The sequence below is a fragment of the Fusarium odoratissimum genome (genome assembly GCF_000260195.1).
Source record: "Fusarium odoratissimum NRRL 54006 unplaced genomic scaffold supercont1.7, whole genome shotgun sequence".
Classification (NCBI taxonomy): domain Eukaryota; kingdom Fungi; phylum Ascomycota; class Sordariomycetes; order Hypocreales; family Nectriaceae; genus Fusarium; species Fusarium odoratissimum.
Genome location: NW_022158693.1, coordinates 1,286,481 through 1,307,636, shown reverse-complemented (window position 1 = coordinate 1,307,636; position 21,156 = coordinate 1,286,481). Strand labels below are relative to the sequence as shown.

At 48.1% G+C, this 21,156-nt stretch overlaps 6 protein-coding genes across 11 annotated transcripts; 1 reads left to right on the top strand and 5 right to left on the bottom strand.

The window, feature by feature from the left end:
• Positions 1–186: 186 nt before the first annotated feature.
• Positions 187–2,106, bottom strand: FOIG_05725 (uncharacterized protein). Of its 2 annotated transcripts, none has more exons than XM_031204486.1 (2): positions 1,834–2,106; positions 187–1,717 (listed from the first exon to the last, which is right to left on the bottom strand). In XM_031204486.1, the coding sequence occupies exon 2, from the start codon at positions 1,678–1,680 to the stop codon at positions 646–648; it is 1,035 nt and encodes a 344-aa protein (XP_031066315.1). In that variant the 5' UTR covers positions 1,681–1,717; positions 1,834–2,106; the 3' UTR covers positions 187–645. The 2 variants fall into 2 exon arrangements, with proteins under 2 accessions (XP_031066315.1, XP_031066316.1); XM_031204487.1 differs by having other exon boundaries at positions 191–1,773; positions 1,834–2,009.
• A 158-nt stretch (positions 2,107–2,264) lies between these two features.
• Positions 2,265–3,692, bottom strand: FOIG_05724 (uncharacterized protein). 3 transcript variants are annotated; one of them, XM_031204483.1, is made up of 4 exons: positions 3,541–3,692; positions 3,010–3,487; positions 2,884–2,952; positions 2,265–2,832 (listed from the first exon to the last, which is right to left on the bottom strand). In XM_031204483.1, the coding sequence occupies exons 1-4, from the start codon at positions 3,555–3,557 to the stop codon at positions 2,515–2,517; spliced, it is 882 nt and encodes a 293-aa protein (XP_031066312.1). In that variant the 5' UTR covers positions 3,558–3,692; the 3' UTR covers positions 2,265–2,514. The 3 variants fall into 3 exon arrangements, with proteins under 3 accessions (XP_031066312.1, XP_031066313.1, XP_031066314.1); XM_031204484.1 differs by having other exon boundaries at positions 3,010–3,692; XM_031204485.1 differs by having other exon boundaries at positions 2,265–2,952.
• A 789-nt stretch (positions 3,693–4,481) lies between these two features.
• FOIG_05723 (uncharacterized protein) lies at positions 4,482–6,473 on the bottom strand. The gene is made up of 2 exons (XM_031204482.1): positions 5,619–6,473; positions 4,482–5,569 (listed from the first exon to the last, which is right to left on the bottom strand). Exons 1-2 carry the CDS (start codon positions 6,104–6,106, stop codon positions 4,672–4,674), a joined length of 1,386 nt encoding a protein of 461 aa, XP_031066311.1. The 5' UTR covers positions 6,107–6,473; the 3' UTR covers positions 4,482–4,671.
• A 956-nt stretch (positions 6,474–7,429) lies between these two features.
• FOIG_05722 (HASPIN protein kinase) lies at positions 7,430–9,380 on the bottom strand. The gene is made up of 2 exons (XM_031204481.1): positions 8,377–9,380; positions 7,430–8,324 (listed from the first exon to the last, which is right to left on the bottom strand). The coding sequence occupies exons 1-2, from the start codon at positions 9,334–9,336 to the stop codon at positions 7,644–7,646; spliced, it is 1,641 nt and encodes a 546-aa protein (XP_031066310.1). The 5' UTR covers positions 9,337–9,380; the 3' UTR covers positions 7,430–7,643.
• A 1,027-nt stretch (positions 9,381–10,407) lies between these two features.
• Positions 10,408–15,822, top strand: FOIG_05721 (phospholipid-translocating ATPase; the record flags this gene model as incomplete). 3 transcript variants are annotated; one of them, XM_031204478.1, is made up of 3 exons in its annotated part: positions 10,408–14,285; positions 14,341–15,008; positions 15,061–15,822. In XM_031204478.1, the coding sequence occupies exons 1-3, from the start codon at positions 11,040–11,042 to the stop codon at positions 15,239–15,241; spliced, it is 4,095 nt and encodes a 1,364-aa protein (XP_031066307.1). In that variant the 5' UTR covers positions 10,408–11,039. The 3 variants fall into 3 exon arrangements, with proteins under 3 accessions (XP_031066307.1, XP_031066309.1, XP_031066308.1); XM_031204480.1 differs by having other exon boundaries at positions 10,408–15,008; XM_031204479.1 differs by having other exon boundaries at positions 10,608–14,285; positions 14,341–15,117.
• A 1,745-nt stretch (positions 15,823–17,567) lies between these two features.
• Positions 17,568–21,127, bottom strand: FOIG_05720 (uncharacterized protein). The gene is made up of 3 exons (XM_031204477.1): positions 19,020–21,127; positions 18,776–18,835; positions 17,568–18,678 (listed from the first exon to the last, which is right to left on the bottom strand). Exons 1-3 carry the CDS (start codon positions 19,232–19,234, stop codon positions 18,168–18,170), a joined length of 786 nt encoding a protein of 261 aa, XP_031066306.1. The 5' UTR covers positions 19,235–21,127; the 3' UTR covers positions 17,568–18,167.
• Positions 21,128–21,156: the final 29 nt, after the last annotated feature.

Below are 21,156 nucleotides of genomic sequence, written 5' to 3'. Positions count from 1 at the left end.
TGATTAGCTTCTTCATGGGTTTCCTTAACATGGATTTATCGCCAGAGCTGTACTTGGATGAACGCAAGGAGGAATGCTTTGACCGTTATAATCCTGGTGTGTATTACATTGGATAGTTGATTGAAGCCCCAGTAGCAGGAAAGGTGGTATACACCATGTAGATGAATGCTGACTTCACATTGGCACTTGAAGGGAGTCAAATCTTGCATTGCGAAATTTCCTGGTATTTCATCATCAATTGAGGTCATTAACCCCGTTATATTTACATTTTCATAGAAAGTTCTTGGTGGTGTAATACCTTGCCTCTTTTCTTCTGAACTCCAATGAAGCCGGCACGGCAAGCAAATAGCTGTTCAAAGACCCTCCGGGCCTCTAAAATTTGAAGCGACAGACTTAAGACTCCTTTGTAAACGTATAGCACGTCCCTCAATGAGGTAACCACGAGTTGGGCGTCGTGTTTTGTGACAGTAGGTATTTGCATTCTTACAGATATAAAGAAGCAAGGAAAAGTGTGAAATGCATTTCCATTGCTTAGGTTTGGACACATACGAACTGTGTATACTCATTGTTCAGAAAATTACTCGGTGCGTGCGCATAAAATCTATTGAGATCATGTACAACAGAGGCTGAATATCTGGTCTCTGCTCATAGAGATGCCTTTGCCTTCAAGGCACCATCCAGCACCCCATCAAGCCATTTCGTGATATGTTGGTTCACGGCCTCAGAAGCCTGCCATAACGCCCAGTGAGACGCTTTGACTTCCTCCCGAGTTAAGTTGGTAAAGGCTGAGTCCATTCCCTTGGACATAGACGGTGGGAGAGCCGAATCGTCAGTTGCAGTGATGAACAAAGCTGGCATCTCGAACTTGTGGCCACCCTTCTTGGCTACCTCTGCATCGTCGCGGTGGTTGAGCTCCTGCATGCGGTAATAGTTTAGAGGGCCACGCAGCTCAGGGGGTTCTTTCGCGGCATATTCTTTGGCGTAGTAGTCCAACTCTTCCTTGCTGACAAGTGGCGAGGGACCGAGTTCCGGTAGCTTGTCGAAGTAGATGCCGTCCTTGGCAGAGAACCCAAGATCACCGCTGGGTGTACGGCCGCCATAGAGGGCATTCAAGAACTGCCGGATCTTTTCCTCTCCTTGGAGACGGGATTGAACCTCGGGGCCCTTGAACTGTAGTTGGTAGCTAAAGTTGAGCAGATGGCCACTCTGGATGACAGCTTCGAGGGGGACAAATGTCTCTCTGGGCTGCATGTAGGGTGTGCAGACACTGAAGACACCCTTAATCAGCTGAGGATACCAGCAGGCGGCCTTCCACACAATAGCACCACCCCAATCGTGTCCACCAAGAATGATCTGTCCATCCTCTCCAACGTACTTCCGAGCCAGCTCGTTGATGTCAGCTGAAAGGCTCTTGTATGTGTACTCCTCAAGTGACTCTGGAGCATCAGTGCCGCCATATCCCACCATATCGGGGACAATGACCCGGAATCCTAGGGACATAAGGTAGGGAACCTGATAGCGCCAGCCAAATCCGAGATCTGGAAAGCCATGGATGAGAACGATAGTCTCCAGTGGGGTACCCTCAGGCTCTCCAACAATGTACTTGTAGTTTTTACCCCGAATCTGCGCAGTCTCCGTCTTGACCCGAGAGTCGTTTGGCACAAGCTTATCAGGAGCCATAATGAATGACGTGACGTCCCGTCTTTCTTTGTGCGGTCTGTTAAGATTGTTAATGATGGGATGTTGTAAAACTCAAGGTTTAGATAAAGTTGCCTGTCCGTGTGGGGAAGCAAGTTGGTGTTGAATTACATCATGCTGGAATACGGTACTCACTTTCTCGTGTAAATGACTCGTAGGTGCTTTGTTTAGCTGAATTCTTACAAAGAAAGTACCAATCACCTGCAACGACTGAGATCGCAAGTTTATAGGAAGTGCTGTTAACTCGAGACTGCACGGCACAGAGTCAGTCTATATAGTACAAGTTCCATCCTGGCCAGCTCTGAATGTGCTGTAGGGTGGAGTCCGAGGAAACCGAGGCATGAACGGGAGGACTTCCTAATTTAGGATAATCGGACTGCGAATCGCGGCTAAGAGATACATATCTTCCCACTGTTGCTGTTGCGTTACACCAGCCAACGAAGCATACGTTCGTTCTCGGCATGTAACATGACGCAGTGTAGGTCAATGGTGGATTGATGGTGGAGGCGCTGAAGCGGTCTGTCCGAGTCCGAGTCCGAGGTCGAGTAGACAACGAGATAACAAAATAATAAGAATACAACCCCGAGACAACATCCATGGGGTATCAAATCATATTAATACTAAAGCAATTGGGCTTGATAATAAAGATCCAACAGAAAGCGCCTTCCTTCATGAACATGAGATCTCTACCTTCTCTCGCGAATCCGAACATAGTTGTGCAGAATAAAACCTAGGATTTCCTCCTCCAGGTCAACAGGTCAAAACAAGACAGCAGTCCGTGCACTGCATCAGAATGAACCGCTCCAGTGACAATAATCAGTAAATCACCATATCTTCGTCAGCTTCCTCCAACACATCTGCCGACTCATCGTGATGATGGTCATGATTAGACGCCTGAAGCGGCTTCTCTTGACCATGTGGCGATTTTTCGGGTCCATTCGTGTCTTTGGAGTCATGATCCAACTCCTCTCTTGACGGCGCTGTTGTCTCTGAAGGTTGTCTTCCTCCTTTCGCCTGTCGCCCTTTTCTTGCGTTCAAACTTTCAACTTCGCGCTCTATTGTGATCTTCGTTTGCTGGATCTGATCATCTATTGTATCTTCTTGTTCTGCTGTGAGTTTCCAAGGAAGATAGTACTGGATATGTCAATATAAATTTCGAAGTGATAGATGTTTGCGTCAACATACGATATGCGGCCTTGATTTTGTGCGTAGGTACCGAGCCATCGCAAGCATTTTGGTATGCTTGCTATGCATCTATGTGATCTTGTCAATTCAACAGCGCAGCAATTGACAACTCAGCGGCCAACTTACAACCTCCTCATCGAACGATAGTTGTTCGCCTCTCCGAACCTCAGTGAGTCGCAGTCGTTTCTCCTCACGCAGCCTATCTTCCTCAATGTTCTGCTTTTGTAACCGGTCTTGTTGTCTGCGTTCTATCTCCAGACGGCGCTTCTGCTGCACACTGCCACCTGTCTGGCTTAGAGTGCTAAGAAGACCCCCGAATAACCGCTTGCCGCGTCTCTTCTCTTCTTGCGTCGCGTTTTTACGGCGATCTACGTCGATGTCTGGAGAGTCTCCATATGAATTGTGGCGGTTTGGAGATGAGTTCCTCTTCCGTGGTTCGCTTGGTGCTTCGCGGAAATAATCGTCATGCTTCGTACGCTTCGAGGAGAGTTCGTCGGCATTTGTTGAAGCCTTTCTTTTCATGGAGTCCTTATTCGGTGCATCTTCAGACAGTGTATCGTTATGTTGCTCGTGGTCTGCTTTGGTATCATCCAAGGGACGGAGCCTAGAATGAAGTTAGTAAAGCCACAGAGAAGAAGGATTTCGGGTTGAAAGCACTCATTTCTGGTTTCCATCTTAGATCATTGTTATAGGAGCCTAGCTATTCGCGCATAGTTAGACATAAAATCAGCTTATGCAGCTGTACCAGACAGGATGGAAAAGAAACGTAGGCTGAAGCTTGATGATGTCCCTTGTCAAGGCTGAGGAAGGTGGGGATTGTGATGTCGTGGAAAGCGGCAAGAGCTACAGCGCCCCACCATTTTGATTGGCTTGCAGCTCTGTCGCCCCTCGAAGCTGTCAGAACGCTTCCACAAGGCTGAGAAATCTTCAATCTTGGACTTTACAACGTTACGCCGGAACTTTGCGCCCTTCTCTCTTCCTCAACATATCACTAATTCTGACCGCGCATCTCATAACAAAAGTTCATACACTGTTTCCCCGCTCGTCACAGCTATGTCTCGCCATCATCCGTAAGTAACCATTGATTCTGGCTTTTTATGATAGCAGCTCAGCTAACTTTCGCGCAGCGATCTTGTTATGTGTCGCAAACAGGCCGGTATTGCCATCGGTCGTCTCTGTGACAAGTGTGATGGCAAATGCCCCGTATGCGACTCCTACGTTCGGCCCACGACGCTCGTGCGCATTTGTGACGAGTGTAGCTTCGGCAATTACCAGAACAAATGCGTTGTATGCGGTGGTGAGGGCATCTCGGACGCGTTCTACTGTTTTGAATGCACTCGCCTTGAAAAGGATCGCGACGGATGTCCTAAGATTATAAACCTTGGCAGTTCGAGAACAGATGTGAGTAGTCTCTGGACGATTGTAGTCTGACTTAGCAGCAGGGTGCTGACGATTCTCTTCCCAGTTATTCTACCAAAAGAAAACCAATCGTACAACGCAATACTAGCCGAGTTGTGGCCTGGGCTGGCCGTGCAGTGTGGTGTTTGGTTGATTCAAGGTCGACTTAGATCTGTCATCACAGGTGTTTAGGCGTAAAATGGAATATGAAAACGCGGTTTTTGGATTGAGCGGCAGCTATCTAGTAATTACAATTGACCAGCTTGTTCCTTATTCAAATTTGCCAGAACTCGCCCCTGAGAAATACACTACGGCTGAAAAGAAAGGCTCTACCCAGAGACTCCTCGTAACACATGAGATACTAATAAATAATACAATCGAAAGAATTGATTAAATGTAACTGACCTTCACCCCCATTCCAGCTGTGCCCTTGACCTTAGACCAAAAGACCGCAAGCATTCTCTTCACTCTCTCCCGAATGTTGGCATTACTCAACATAAGAATCAAACCCATAACAAACGCCAGAAACTTGAATAAGAACATCGGGTTCGAGTTTAGTGAGGAGCCCAAATGCTCGATAATAGTCCGCAGTTGTGCGATAACCATAGAAGCGCGTGACGTAAGAGTTGGGGCCTGCGAGACTGCTTTGCCATTTGCCTTGGGTCCTGCTTGATTCGTCCCTCGAGGCCTTGACTGCCTCGACGACGAAGATGATGGAGCTCTGGCCTTCCGAGGTCGAGTTGACCCAGTATGGCTAGCTGTATCGTCAATCCCGTAATCAACCTCGCTCCCTTCGCGCTTCAGACGCTCCTCTTCTATCCGCTTTCTTTCCTTCTCTTCATTCTCGGCGCGCAGTCTCTTCGCCTCCTCAATTTCTCTCTTCAGCTCATTCTCTTGTCGTTGGCGCTCCTCATTCTCAAGTCTTTCTTGTTCTTGCTGTTCATCGTGGAGGCTTTGCAATGCCTGCAGGAAGGCTTCGCGGCGCTCTTCGTCTAGGACTGAGCTGACGCTGATGAATTCACGAGCATAGTCCCATTCGTTATTGCGCAAGAGCACATGGAGGGTGTATAACTCCAGAATCTTGACACGAGCATTTAGATCTCTAGGCGTGTTGGCGCCACTCGCCCCCTTCGCAGGAGACCGATATCGATTCGACATGGGCGAGCTCGTTGATTCAGCGAGCCGCCCGGCGACATCAAGATTTGGTGTGTTGGAGGCGGCCAGATAAGCCTCGAGTTTGTGCTGGTTAAGCTTCTGGTCACGGGCATGTGCCAACAATATTGTCGCGCTGCTCGAGTCAGTCCATGTCTCAATTCGACGCATTCCAAACGACTTACAGGTTGATGACCACGTCGGAGTCAACATCGCCCTCCACTCCATGGTAGCCGTTCGTGACTACCTCATCCCATATTTCTCCTTCGCGAACTTTGGTACACAAGGCTCTCCATTCTTGGTTTCCAAAAGCATCCTTGCCCTCCTCGGGTTCTAACTCGACAATGCCGTTGAGGATAGTAAGATACAGGCTCCAGACCTTAATGCGAGTCGTTCTTGATGCTCGGGCAACTGGCGCAGGTTCGCCGTCGTCAACATGTTCGGGTGGAGTAATCAACGGGAGTAATGTCGTCAGAGCTTCAGGCAAACGACGCGTGAGGAATAAAGTAGAAGCCTGTCGATAGGTCTTCGAAATTTGGGAAGGATGCCGTGAGGATGTAGAAGAAGCTAGAGAGGATATAGATGTCGAGAGGAGGCTGTTTGGCAGGCCAGAAGGTCCAGTTGAGGATGACATCGTGGTCGGACTGTAAGCGGCGTGGTTGTTAAAAGTCATGCTGACAGTTGTATGAGAGCAATGGGGTCAGAAGCGCTAGCACGGAAGCTGCTGAGGCTTAAGATCGTCTACACATAAAAGGCGGTAATGGTCTTTTGGAGGTGGCAGAGAGTTGAAGTTCGGATCGTATAGAGGACAAGCGGTATGTGCCGGAGACGGAGCTAGGTGGAAGACTGGGCGACAAAAGGAGAAACAGGGCAAATGTATTGAATCACCCCAGATTCATGATTCAATTGAGCATCGTCGGAATAACAAGAGAGGTATGGGGACTCAGGAACGCAGGCAAAAGGCCAATTTCGGGACTCACGCGTCAGGGCCGAATTCAGTCAAGAAGGCCGTGACATGTGGTTTGTAGGAGCAACATAGCAATTGGGAAGCTGGGAAAGCTGATCAGCCAACCAGGTCAACGGTAGAAAAACAATCCAGTAATTTTAGCCTCGGTACGGGTACCTACTTCTTGACTTCCAGGTGGGGGCTAGACTCCATTTCCAGCGCATCCCCCAGTTCCGATCAAGAGGAGCCGACAACGGCTGAAGCACGGCCGAGGTTGACAGCTCAAACATTCGACATGAATAAAGCAAGGAAGGCAAGGTAGGTAAATATTATTCAGATACCGACGGCAAGACTTCCTTATCTGCCTGGATACAATGGTGACATCTTGTGAACGATTTCCTCAATAGTGAATCCATGAACTCTCACTATGATGCAGCTCAAGAATCATTCGCTCCGAACTTTCTGAAGGGCTAAGCTCGGCATCTACTCCGCTTGTTGTGCGTCGTTGTCTAAACCGGGTGTCTTCATTTCCCGTTGATCCAATGACCTACCATAGTAGGTATGCCTTATTAGGGAACAAGAAAACTTCAGACCTTGACAGATGATATCAAAACAAAAGCATCCTAAGCTTATGACAACTTACCTAAGTCTTTTTGTCACTTAGGATCGAGGTCCAATGTTTTCTTGCCTCCCCTAGGTAGGCTCGGCAGGATACACCAAATACGAGGCACTGACTTATATTAGAGTTGAATGTACCACGATTAAATGCCAGTGAGTCATTCTTAATATTTATTCTTATTTATGTACAGTAGCGTGCAATCCAGTTCTCATGTTCATTCAAGTCTCTCTCACACGTGAGCGGCACCTTGGACTCCCCAGCACCCACCACCACGGTGCGCTAACGTCCGCTTGGTATTACAACATTATCTGAGACAGTTGCAAACTTTCTACAATTTAATGAAACGAATAAAATGTAAATAAACAAGATCATACGAGGAAGAGGATCTCACGCGGTCAATCATATATATGCTCTCTCAAGAATGTATCTTGGTCTTAATGAATCTTTACCATGTTTCCAAGGCAATCCAATGAAAGATTAGCAAAAACACTGGCTTGGTCGGCTTTCAATATGAACACAAAGCTACCCTGGAAATAGATATTGTTTACATAAAAAGTCATTGGTATTATGAACGCCACCCTAAATCAGTCATCAGAACACCGCCCACTCTATCGTCCAATCTATCACACACATGGCACCCCCAACTCATTGCCTTCGAGTTGACCTCCTGGCCGGTGCGCTCTCTTGCTTCACGTCCTTGATATCATCTCGCACGCCGATAATGCTGTCTTCTCTTTGAATCAGTGACTCATCAACACCATTCAGTTGTTCCTGACGAACCCACCCAGCCTCAACTGCAAAGCATACAACGTCTGCAGCACAGCTGAAGCAGGGCAACTCATCTCCAGCGTCTGGATCCAGGTAATTCCACATCTCTCGAGTCTCTTTCCTGAATCTTGCAAGCTCCTTCTTATCACCCTTGAAGTGACTTATCAAATATTCGTAGAGATATGCCAGCCAAAGCACATTCGAGTATGGAGCATAAGCGTCCCATGAGAGTTGTCCGTCAATACCCTCAGCGTAGGGTGTATCGTGAGCTTCCGGAGGGAGACATGTACGGTCAGCACGGAGAAGGAATGACCTCATTTGGCGGTAAACTTTGCATTGTGCTGCATGAGTACTGGTGAACAGGCTGAGGTCTCTTTCGAGGTCAAAAGCCACAGGTTTCGCATCTTCAATGGAAAGATCTTCGCCACGAGACAGGCCGTAGTCCAAAATCGTAATATCCAAGCCTGAAAAGCCAAAGAAGCCCGCTGAAGGAGGACCCATGTCTCGAGGTGGCTTGACTTGCCGGATACATAGGTTACCCTCGTGAAGATCACGATGCTACTCAAGTCAGTGGGTTTAATCAAATTGTGTGCCTTGCAGGATGGATTACCTCAAACATCACAAGGTCCTCAGCTCTCGCCAGAGCAATAGCCTGCAAGAAAAATATATCCCATAATTGACTCTCGCTCGTTAACTTCCAGTCTTCTAGCGACGTTCCAGCATCGCCCAGCTCAACAACTAAGAAACGCGTATCGTCCAAATATCGGCTCGGTGAAGGATAAAACTGTGCTCGGTCCGGATCTTGTCGTTTCATCTTCTTTTGAAACGACTGATGCGTCTCGAGAAGCTGACGTGTTGTTTTACCCTGAACGACGTATCGCTCCTTGTATACAACGAAACCTGGAATATCTGCCAGCCATTCCGATATCTGCAGCTCGCCTTGTACATCCTCTTCAGGATGAGGCTCTTCATCGACCAAGCCAGAGCGAATTTGGGCTTTGGTCTGTGGCTTTATGGGCGATGGAAGCCGAATAACCTTTATTATGCTTGTACCACGCTCGTTGGTAACACGATATACCTCGGCGTAAGATGCTTCGGCGATCTTGTCAATCCTATCTCCTGGTGGACAGACATCCTCCCACGTGAGGGTTCTGAGCTGTGTTTGCTGCGCGGCCGCCTCTGAGGCTATCTGAGCCTCCAATAATCTTGAAAAATCGACAGAGTCATTCTCATCCACCGATGGGACTGAGCTTGGTTCTTTAGCCTCAGGAGTGCCTCTTTTCTCTGAGACCTTGAGGGTTGTGTCCTCCTTAATGTTGATAACCTCGCTTATCTTCTCCTGGACAGACTCTGTGGTCTTTTTCGGCAATTTGGCCTTTGTCTTGGGAGCTGATTTCTCATCGAGATGAAGTGATGAGACTTTATTTGTTATAAGAGAGATAGAGTCCTTTTTTCTGTTTGGATCTTGTTGGGGCCGTACTGGGCTTTGCGGTAGCTCGGCGAATAAACGTTCAGCTTTTGACCGTTTTGCTGGTTTTCCATATTTCTTGACCGCAGTACTCCGTGTCATTTCGGTTCTCAAAAAAAAAAAAAAAAGTATGAATAAGGTGTTTTTATCTAGATACGTAGGTAGTCTGTAATCAAGGACCAGTCATGCACGATATAAACATCTTCAACCAGAAAGAATGGTTGGTGGGACAACGGGCCCATTCATGGGTGTAGTACCAGGAGGACAGTCAGTTTCCAGCTAAGTATCTACCTTACCTTACTTACCAACCTAAAGGTCAGTGGTTACTAAGATACCTTACTTTCTAGAGATTTTCTACGGTACAACGGCCCTGCATCAAATATCTCCTGTGGACCAAGAACAAGCAAATGAAATATAGCCATGCAAGAAGAAATAGACATATGTAGAGAAGATAGCATCCAGCCTCACATTGAAACGAATGAGCAACCGTGGGTCTTGAAGTAAGTGGGGCATTATATTATACACTTACTGGATCCGTCGAGGTGACGACGTAAAGGGGCTTGGTAGATGCGTTTCTCTGCGAATGTATCCTGGCATGAAACTAATGGCTGGAGAATGTACTGTCCAGCATGATTTTCAATGTGAATATACATAAGATGGATACTCTGTAAGTCTGAAATACCTATGCACTCTCCTCCGCAATTGCGGACCCGGCTTGTGGGCACTGGGCGGCATATTGATGGATGGTGGCTCGTTTCTTGCCTGTTGATGCTGACAGCATACCTAGCCATGAATAGAAACAATATGACGAACTAGAGCTAATAAGCGGACGTGGAGTAGCACTTGCGAAGAGGCGTTTGCTAGCCGAAGGACCCTTCCACGCCAAAGACAGAATGCGAAAAAGCAACTGTCTGTGGGCATGAACAAATATCCATTAAACGTTGAATCGCTAGTGAGCCGAAGTGATCCTATGGCGAGTTGTTGATCTTTTTTATCATACTGGCAGGGTTCTTCTATGGGAGACTCCTAAGTATCGTTCCCCTGAGTATCCTTTCTTTAGCACTGTGAACCTCCACTAAATCCAACTGGATCTGACAGCGCCAGCCCCCAAGCTGGAGCTCTCAATAGCAACCCGCTTTGTCGTATTTCAAAATCCTTCTTGTCCCCTGATCTCTACCTAATACCTTTCCTAATTACTACATACCTTTAAAAACAAAAGAGGGAAGATCCATTGGCTTTTATTGACTCGCCGCATCTGCTTCAGCTAGGCAGAGTCCCTAAACCATACGCTTCAAAGGCCTCTGACAGGAGTCGATTTGGCCAATCAAAGACTGAAAGCTGGCCACAGCCCAGTCTTTTGAGCCTCGTCCAACGTCCCGCCGCACGGTCTCCAATCGAGTCGTCTAATAGAAAGCTTGCGCATGGTAAAAGGAGGCTGTGCATGTGCAATCCGGTCACCACGGCACTCAACCGAATCCCAGCCATAGAAGGATTGGATTCACAGACACTCATCCTACGGAGGACGGGGCAAGCTTACAGTGATTACTTTACCTGACAACTTGCCCATTCGATTAGAGTTAACGAGTTGACGACACGACACCGTCTACATCTGCCATTGCCTTGGCTGTCAGCTTGTCGCTTGGCACCCTCCCACATCGCTCGACCTCATCGCATCGTATCGACATCAAATAATTGAGTTTTACTTGCTCGATCGAACCGTTCATCGCGCAACGTCATTTCATAAAATCCGCATGCTGGCAGCCGCCTTTGCCAGTCGATAGTCTAGCCTTCAACTGTCCGCCGCCATGGCTGGGCGACCGCCTGGAGGAGGTTTCGATACGGGACACTCGAATAATCGCGACGATCTGTTACTCGACCTCGACAATGACCAACCTGTTTACAGTGGCGGACAGCGCTCCAATCTCAACGATGACGACCTGATGCGCTTTCACGAACAGAATCAAGACCCCCCACCAGGACGTACCTCTGTGTCCTATGACGACTTCGTCGGTGCTCGAGACGCGAATCATGCTTCGACCGCACAACCTGCCGGCGGGTTAGGTGTACCGCCCAGATCTGGTCCAGGTTCGAATCCCTACCTTACGAGACAGTATAGCCAGACTTCCGAACTCGGCAATTACCAACGCTACGCTGATGACTTCGATGATTATCCCGTCGATGGCGACTCGTACTATCATCAAGATGGAGGGGCAAGAGTTGACGAGACTACCCCGGGCCTTGGTAGGAACAACGCGCGGAATCGAAACAGCGTCTTGGGCCTTGGTGGAGGTTTTCTTGGTAAAGTCAAGAATAGGTTAGGCCTCGGCCAAGGATATTCAGAGATGGATCTGCCTCTGACAGAACCCGGCCATGAACGAGGAGATTCCGTTGGAGGGAACTCTCATCAGCCACCGCAGCAGGCTCAGAAGGGCAGGTTTGATATGGGTAACTTCAAGTTTGGATTTGGCCGATCGAAGCCGGATCCGTCAACCCTTGGTCCTCGACTCATATACCTTAATAATCCGCCAGCCAATGCCGCCAACAAGTATGTTGATAACCATATCTCGACTGCGAAATACAACGTCGCAACCTTTCTACCGAAATTTCTGTACGAGCAATTCTCAAAGTTTGCCAACATCTTCTTCTTGTTTACTGCCGCGCTTCAGCAGATTCCCAATCTGTCACCAACGAACCCCTACACAACTATTGCACCCCTCATAGTGGTGCTTATTATATCTGCCGTCAAGGAATTGGTCGAGGACTACCGCAGAAAGCAAGCCGATAATGCTCTCAATACTTCTAAAGCGCGGGTCCTACGAGGTTCAACTTTCCAGGAAACGAAGTGGATCAATGTGGCCGTCGGAGACATAATACGAGTGGAATCGGAAGAACCTTTCCCTTCTGATTTAGTTCTTCTGGCTAGTTCTGAGCCCGAAGGTCTCTGTTATATCGAAACAGCAAACCTTGATGGTGAAACAAACCTCAAGATCAAACAAGGGCTGCCAGAAACTTCCTCAATGGTTTCACCCAATGAGCTTAGCAGGCTGGGAGGACGTATCAAGTCGGAACAGCCCAATAGTAGTCTTTACACATATGAGGCAACATTGACAATGCAGACTGGAGGCGGAGAAAAGGAATTTGCTCTCAATCCAGAGCAACTCCTTCTCAGAGGTGCTACTTTGCGAAACACGCCTTGGGTTCACGGTGTTGTAGTGTTTACTGGCCACGAAACGAAACTCATGCGAAATGCTACTGCTGCTCCTATTAAGCGTACCAAGGTTGAGAGGAAACTCAACATGCTTGTCCTCTTATTGGTAGGTATCTTACTAGTTCTGAGTATCGTGTGTACCGTTGGAGATTTGATCCAGCGGAAGGTCGAAGGCGATGCTCTCTCCTATCTCTTCCTGGATCCCACCAACACTGCTGGTCAAATCACTCAAACATTCCTCAAGGACATGGTCACATACTGGGTTCTGTTTTCGGCACTGGTTCCCATTTCTCTCTTCGTCACCGTGGAGTTGGTGAAATATTGGCATGGAATCCTGATCAACGATGATCTCGACATGTACTACGATAAGAACGATACACCTGCTACTTGCCGAACGTCAAGCTTGGTCGAAGAACTTGGCATGGTTGAATACGTATTCTCAGACAAGACTGGAACCCTCACCTGTAATCAGATGGAGTTCAAGCAATGTTCGATTGCCGGAATTCAATACTCAGAAGATGTGCCAGAGGATCGTCGTCCAACTATGGTTGACGGCGTTGAAGTCGGTCTTTTCGATTACAAGGCGCTCAAGGCTAACCTCGCCAACGGACACGAGACTGCCCCTGCCATCGATCACTTCTTGTCACTGCTCGCAACTTGCCATACTGTCATTCCGGAAATGGATGAGAAAGGAGGTATCAAGTACCAAGCTGCTTCTCCTGATGAAGGCGCTTTGGTCGCTGGTGCCCTGGATCTCGGGTTCAAGTTCACTGCTCGAAAGCCAAAGTCGGTCATCATCGATGCTAATGGCCGCGAACTTGAATATGAACTTCTTGCTGTTTGCGAATTTAACTCGACTCGAAAGCGAATGTCAACTATTTACCGATGCCCGGATGGAAAGATTCGATGCTATTGTAAGGGTGCCGACACCGTCATTCTCGAACGACTCAATGATCAGAATCCGCATGTGGAAGTTACACTCCGACATCTTGAAGAGTACGCCTCTGAAGGTCTGCGAACGCTATGTTTGGCTATGCGAGAAATCCCAGAGAATGAGTTTCAGGAATGGTACAAGATTTACGATACTGCCCAGATGACCGTTGGCGGCAACCGCGCTGAGGAAGTGGACAAGGCTTCGGAAATTATCGAGAAGGACTTCTTTTTACTTGGCGCAACTGCCATCGAGGATCGCCTTCAGGATGGCGTTCCAGAGACAATTCACACTTTACAACAGGCCAATATTAAAGTTTGGGTTTTGACTGGAGATCGTCAAGAAACCGCCATTAACATCGGGATGAGTTGCAAGCTCCTCAGCGAAGATATGATGCTTCTGATCGTTAACGAGGAAACGGCTGCTGCTACACGAGACAACATTCAGAAGAAGATGGATGCCATCAGGACGCAGGGAGATGGCACAATCGAAACAGAAACATTAGCCTTGATCATTGATGGAAAGTCTTTGACATTCGCTCTCGAAAAGGATTTGGAAAAACTGTTCCTTGACTTAGCCATTATGTGCAAGGCTGTCATTTGCTGCCGCGTGTCTCCTCTTCAAAAGGCCCTTGTTGTAAAGCTGGTCAAGAAGTATCAAAAGGAGTCCATTCTTCTCGCTATTGGCGATGGAGCAAATGACGTCTCCATGATTCAAGCTGCACATATTGGCATTGGTATCAGTGGTGAAGAAGGTCTTCAGGCCGCACGAAGTGCGGATGTTGCTATCGCTCAATTCCGCTTTCTCCGAAAGTTATTGTTGGTTCATGGCGCATGGAGTTATCAGCGTGTCACGAAGACGATTTTGTTCTCATTCTATAAGAACATCGCATTATATATGACACAATTCTGGGTAAGTATGACACGAAACCACGAGTGTGTGTAACCATGGCTAATACTGTTGGCAGTACACATTCCAAAACGTATTTTCCGGTCAGGTTATCTACGAGTCATGGACACTATCCTTCTACAACGTTTTTTACACCGTTCTACCCCCTCTAGCGCTCGGTATTCTGGATCAGTTCATCTCGGCTCGCCTGCTGGATCGATACCCCCAGCTTTACATGATGGGCCAGCAGAACTACTTCTTTCGATTTAAAGTTTTCACACAGTGGATAGGCAACGCTATCTACCATTCTATTGTGCTGTACATTTGGGCGCAGCTCTTCTGGTACGGTGACCTTATCCAAGGAGATGGCAAGATTGCTGGTCATTGGGTGTGGGGCACGGCGCTCTACGGTGCCACTCTCCTCACCGTCCTAGGTAAGGCTGCTCTTGTCACCAACAACTGGACCAAGTACCATGTCCTCGCCATACCTGGAAGCATGGCCATTTGGTACGTGCTTACTGCCGTCTATGGTATCGTAGCGCCTATGGCAGGCGTGTCCATGGAGTACTTCGGTACCATACCAAGGATCTACGAAAGCCCCGTGTTTTGGCTCCAAACGGTCTGCCTCGCCATTATGTGCCTCTTGCGTGACTTTGTCTGGAAGTATGCGAAGCGTATGTACCGACCACAGACATACCATCACATCCAGGAAATCCAGAAGTACAATATTCAGGACTATCGGCCCAGGTTAGTTGATTCCTCGCCACACCATGGAACTATCGAGACTAACGTACCTCAGAATGGAGCAGTTTCAGAAAGCAATTCGGAAAGTGCGGCAAGTGCAACGTATGCGTAAACAACGCGGATATGCCTTCTCGCAAGCAGACGAGAGTCAAACACGTGTGCTCCAAGCATACGATACCACGAAGCATCGTGGACGATATGGTGAGATGGCCAGCTCAAGGCCAGCGGGCAGGTAACCGGCAGGGGCAGAAGGGGAGAGGGATCGTGCGCAGGTCTTTTGAGAATGCCTGTGTGGTTCGCGTGACGAATACAAAATATTGGGGGGTTTACTCAGGAGTTGGATTGCCATTTATTTCAAAACACCGGGTGGTCGTTCTGCTCAGTCACCCTTTTCTATACTATCCAATTATCGATGCTGAGAGCTGCGCGTCGTTGGCTCGATGAATTGAAATTCGCATGATGCATATATGCTCTTGGACATCTTGGAGAGGTGCCCAGACACCTTTCTTAGAACAAGCGAGAACGAGGATATGACAGGGGATCTACGGAGGTAGGCTATACGAAACGAGACCAGCATGTTAAATCATGCGCTAGACATGAGAGATACTATTTATTGCCGATATTTTAGTCTGCCGGAGTTCTCGATTTTCAAAACCTCATGGATAGGCTGCATAGGTAGCTGCTTACATTTGCTACCTGTGTCGTGGAGGCTAGAGAATATTATGTTTTGATCCCATACCATTACTGTAACCAGCCACGCCATCTTTCAACTGTGAACATTATTAAACAACTAAAATATTTCTCCGACTTTTACTTCGGGTCCATCACACCGACTTTGTGAAACTAACATTCTTAACATGTAGGGTCAAACTGTATTTCGTAACGAGCACGTCACACATGTACCATTCATTTCACAGCACATATGAACGAATATGTCATCTACGGAATCATGTGTCTGAGATCATGGCACATCGGCATCTATTGTAGCTGAATCCAGAGTAGCATATGACCAGGCGTCCCTATTTAATCAGCAATGATTACCAGACCCCTTGATCCACAGAGGGTCTGTATCGACATTTATTGTTCGCCTTTTCTAATACAAAGATGTACATAATCCACACTCGGCAAGCTGGAGTTACCTATGGAAAATAGTAGTTAAGTCACATCCAAGTGTGACGCGAAGAAGCCGCTGCAAGAATGAACCTTGAACAGGTGGCAGATGCAGGCCATATCACAAAGAATGCAATAGGATCTGAGACACGGCTGTCCTTTGACAATGATCTGCAAATGAGATGTTACGTACCTGGCCTTGATGCGTTGTCATAAAGTTTACCATAGGGATGGTAGAGTGATCGACTAGTTTGAGCGATTGAGGCCAATGAGGATCAAGAAGTCGGAAGTGACTTGATGTACCAGACTGCAGTAGATGAAACTTGAAATAAGCCACGGGGAAGATGCTGGCATCACAAGGAGTAGTTTTATAGCAGATACCATGGAGAGATGAGCGTCACCGAGGCGTTCAGTTGGTTGTATAGACAAAAAAAAAATGCTCTGGATACTTTCGGCGAGATCTCGAATCATTCCGCGATTACGCATTGTGATCCGTCTCGCTTTCACGCCTTCAGCTCTCCTCAATCTGCTGGACTCCCAAGCCTGACAACGATCAGTTCGGCGAATGTTCCAGCGAGACCTCGCGTTCTGGTGCGCATGACACACCTTCTGCGCCCGTGCCAGCGCCATACATCACAAGAACTGTTACGCAGAACCTTGACAAATTCCATCGTCGGGGCTGGGGCCGGCTGGTTGCACTGGCATTAGTGTTGGCATGGCGTGGGGTGGAGAATGAAAATCCGGGGATCAAAGCGTGGAGAAAGACAGGGGAAACTGGAGGAGACCTTTCACGGTTTGAGGGGTCGCCAAGGCTAATCTAGTTACAGAAAATGTCAACAAGGAAACAATGAGTGAAGTAACGGTGCCTCATTGAGTCACTAGATTTATTCGTTGTTCTATATTAGATGTATGTGTATATATATGCCAAAAGAAGAAGAAAATAGACCTCACCACTGTTGACCCTCCATTGCTGACTACCTATAGAAAGATATGAATATGATATGGTTTTATACATGCCTGTATGGTATTGCTCAAGCATCCCTCGCTGAGTCCAACTTGTTACCACAAGAAAGCTTGCCAAAAAGAGAAAAAGTTTGAATTATACAATTGCCCAGGTACCCGCTCGCTAAATGCCATTGCTCATGCCAATAATTTCGTCGCGATGCCGTGTGATGATGTCGTCTCGTGCCTTGCTTTGCTTTGCTTTGCTTTGCTTTGCTTTGCCTTGCCGTGCCAGAGCGTGAACCCACCCTCATAGTAATGGAAATCAATATACAGATAAGAAGAAACGCAACAAGCCCAGCCTCGCCCAAGCAGCCATTGTCTTACACCTAACTCGTCGCAGAAAGCTGGGCGTCAACCCATGCTCTGTTTCAAATTGGGGCTGACGAGCTATCTGTCTGCAGAGAAGTGTGTCCAGAACAGATCGATGAGGCAAGGGCTTGCCAAGTGTGTTAAATAACCAACAGCCCCATAGAGGGTCTAATAGCAAAAATTATATGGAGGATATAAAAATGGAAAACTAACATGGTAAACTCCGTCCCATTGTGAGATTGATAAATGCTGTAGATGCGAAAAGAGAGAAACTTTTGAGCGCCAGGAAGACGGTCGGTAGGCACCGTCCCCGAATATGCAATGTGAAAAAGGAAACAATAAATCTGGACAACAAAAACATACCGACCCATGTACTGCGTACTGTACTCTATTCGATACCGAGTACGAAATGAGGGCCAGGAACTTGTTTTCTGAATGTCCAGCTTGCTCAACTTTCAGCCCCGGTTGCAAGGGCGCTGAATAACCCCTGTGAGCTTGATGCAAACCCCGCAAAGCTAGAATTTTGCGGTCCTGTTTGGGCAGGCCAATCTCGCCGGGGTTCATGACCGAAGACCCGGCCGTGAGGTGAGACACCGCTCGTCCAGCAGAACACTCGCCATTTAGCTTCGCTTGTGCCACCAGCCCTTCCAAGCTGTTCTCGAGTTCCACAAATGTACTGATGTTTGTACAGACTCGTAGGGCAGTAGGCGCTCATGGCTAGAGAGCTGAGCGCACCCATCATCTACTGACCATGGGTGTCACAAGCTCGATGCTTCTGGGCCGAGAGTAGGTGCTGGGATGGCGAGAAGGGAGTGGCCGATCCATGCCGCCTGATGTTGCCTCGTAATTGTATCCACTACCTCCAGCGCCGTAGTAACCTCCGTCATATGTCGATGACAGATATGGGGCAGAAGGCCGGCTGTACGAGCTATATGGGCTGGTTGCTGCACTGCGGCTAAAGGGCCACAGGTTGCTGGAGCTGCCTGTAGGCGACGGAGGGCTCGGAGGCCGGACATTGAGGGAACGGAGAGCCGAAATGGCTGAAGTATGTTGGAAATTCGGTACTCCGGTTCCCGGAGTGGCTGGTGGAGAACTCAAAATCATGGAGCTGGGCCGTGAAGGAGATGCTCGAGGGATGATGTCTTTGGGCTCCGGGTTTCCCGCAGAATGGAATGGATAGTTTGAGGACGCGTAATGACGGACCGAGGAGCTCGGCTGTGACGATGCGGTCTGATCAACTCTGCGGCAGCTGCAGTGTATTATTAGCATCATCCTGGACCACTATGGTTCAAGTAGGCAGGCAGGCAGGCAGGACAAGGTCCACCACTAATGGAATTAGAACTTACTTGTCGGAGCAGTAAAGAAACATGTCGTCATGAGGGATGAATTGCTTTTCGCACGTCATACTAACAACAATGTCAGCAAAACTCTTACTTCATCCATAGGAATTGATGAGGCGCCATGGCTAAAACGGTAGCTTTGTTGTATGATTTCTGGACATGACAGCACTGCCAGTGGGCTAGAAGCAAAGAAGCCTCATGATACTCATGGGAAGCATCGAGAAACACCATGGGGTAACGTGAGACCTACCAAAATTGTGGAAAGCTCTCCCTTTCATCTTCCCAAGACTCTGTCCGTTCACGTTCACGTTCGCGCTGACTGCGACCGAGTTTTTGTGGTGTGTGCCTTCGTGTCATGACGGGCCTCTTGTACTTCGCAGGATCGGTCGCGGTAACTGCTTTTCGCACGTCGGTCGCAGAGGAATTGGGCAGACCATGGCCCGACTTCTTCCGACTGTGATGCATCGTGTATAATTGAACAAACAAAATATGAAGGGATGAGGATGGAGAAGTTGATTAAGAAAAAAACAGTCCTCAAAAGATCCTGAGAGAAGGGGGGCCAGGTGATATGATATGAGTACAGCACCAGTACAGCCTTCACCGTATGTACTTGGTACCACTGTAAATCAGTGGAGAGTGTAGATATTTAGGGCAGTTGGGGCTGCTGCGGTCAGGTTGAGAAACGCCCTTTCAGTGTGGTTCGACTGCGGGGGTTCTTATCGAGGCACTAGGCTCCAAAGATCCCCTTAACCTTACTCCTTGATTCGATTAACAAGGGGTAGAAAAAGGGAAACGGTTGCAAATTTTTTCCTCGAGCTTGACCGCGTCTGGAGAAATTCCAGAATTGTGTGATAGCAGGGTGCAACAAAGTGGCAAATTGTGGTCGAAAACGCGCATGGGCATGTGCAAGGACGACAGGGCGATAAATTCCCCGAGTGTTGTAGATGGAGACGAACAATGGTTGAACAAACTGAGACTAACTGACTCAAAAGTAGGGCAGATCTTCCTAATGGACAAAAATATCCGGTGTAGGTGAAGGATGAATGGATTGATATCAGTTTTCTTTTCTACTCAAGATCAAGTTGGGAAAGTCTGGGCAATTTAGATCTCGATGAGAAGAAAATTTCCTCCTGGTGAAAATCCACTGGTGAGAGTTTGACTCGATAATGCGTTACCGCACAGGAACCGGAATGTTGACGAAAGATCCGCCGCGTGGAGTAGATACCGTGCTGTAATTTGTTCGGTCACGGAAGAAGGCGGTATGTATAAATCGAATGTCGATTCGTGAAGCCCAACAAGAGGAACCAGGCGTATAAGTGTCGTGTAAGCCAATTTTAGCCGAATCAATAGCCAGTAGTTGATGGGCAGTTTAAGGAAGAGCCGCTTTATTAGCGTTTATAGCTGACTTGTCCGTTGGGGAGCTCGAAGGCACGCAGAAGAGTGACAAGGTGGGTATATTGGCTAAATGAGTCCGAGAGACAGCTTATTGTCTCGATGGAACAGACGGGACGTTGGTTTCTTTCAGGTGGGCGAGCTCGGGGCACACAATGCTTAATAAATAAGGGACAGAGTTGGAGACACCTGGGGACTTGGGCCTTGGTTGTCGTGATTGATTGAATGTATGAGTGAGCGAGGAGCCGAAAGCGGAGATGCAACGCCCGCAATAAGTCAGCCAATAACCCGCCGCAATCGACCCTGAAAGCTGCGACTATCGGATTGCGCGACAGCTGGGATAAGGTGCGATATAGAGGATGCTCTCAGGGTACCCCGTACGCTGACTCCCTCTGACAAGAACAAGGACTGGCCGACACTGAGAAAAGGGAGTTCCCAACAACAGGCGCAGTACCTGTAAATATGAGATTCTATGAAGTTGGCGACTCCAAGCCCTCGCGAGTGTGTATTCTTTTCCAGGGGAATCGAGGGCTACTAAGTAACCCCCAGGTATGGAGACGTATGCGTAAGTCGCGAGACAGAGGCAGTGCGTGAGTATTCAGTTAAAAAAGGTTGGAGGATGTGCAGTCTGTCTCAGGCTGACTGATATGATGTCCGCAGACGTCGTCACACTCTCAGCAAACGTGATAGTGTGCCCGGAAACAACGAGTAATGAGGGAGAAGGGAATAACGCTTAGTATTGTCTGTAGATTGAATGATGGATGCTGACCAGCCCTCGCACGGGTAAGTTGGTGAGATTATGGATAACAGTGGAAGGCTCAGATTCAACAAAGGATGTTTGGGTCACCACGGACCAGCTCAGCTATCTCTGGGGAAGAGGGCTCTCTTGTATGCGGTCACTTTGCTTAGGTAGTTAGATGAGTTAGATAAACAACCACCAGCAAGAACTCTTTCTGGCCATCTGATGGGGGAACGGCAATAGGGTTGCATTATCA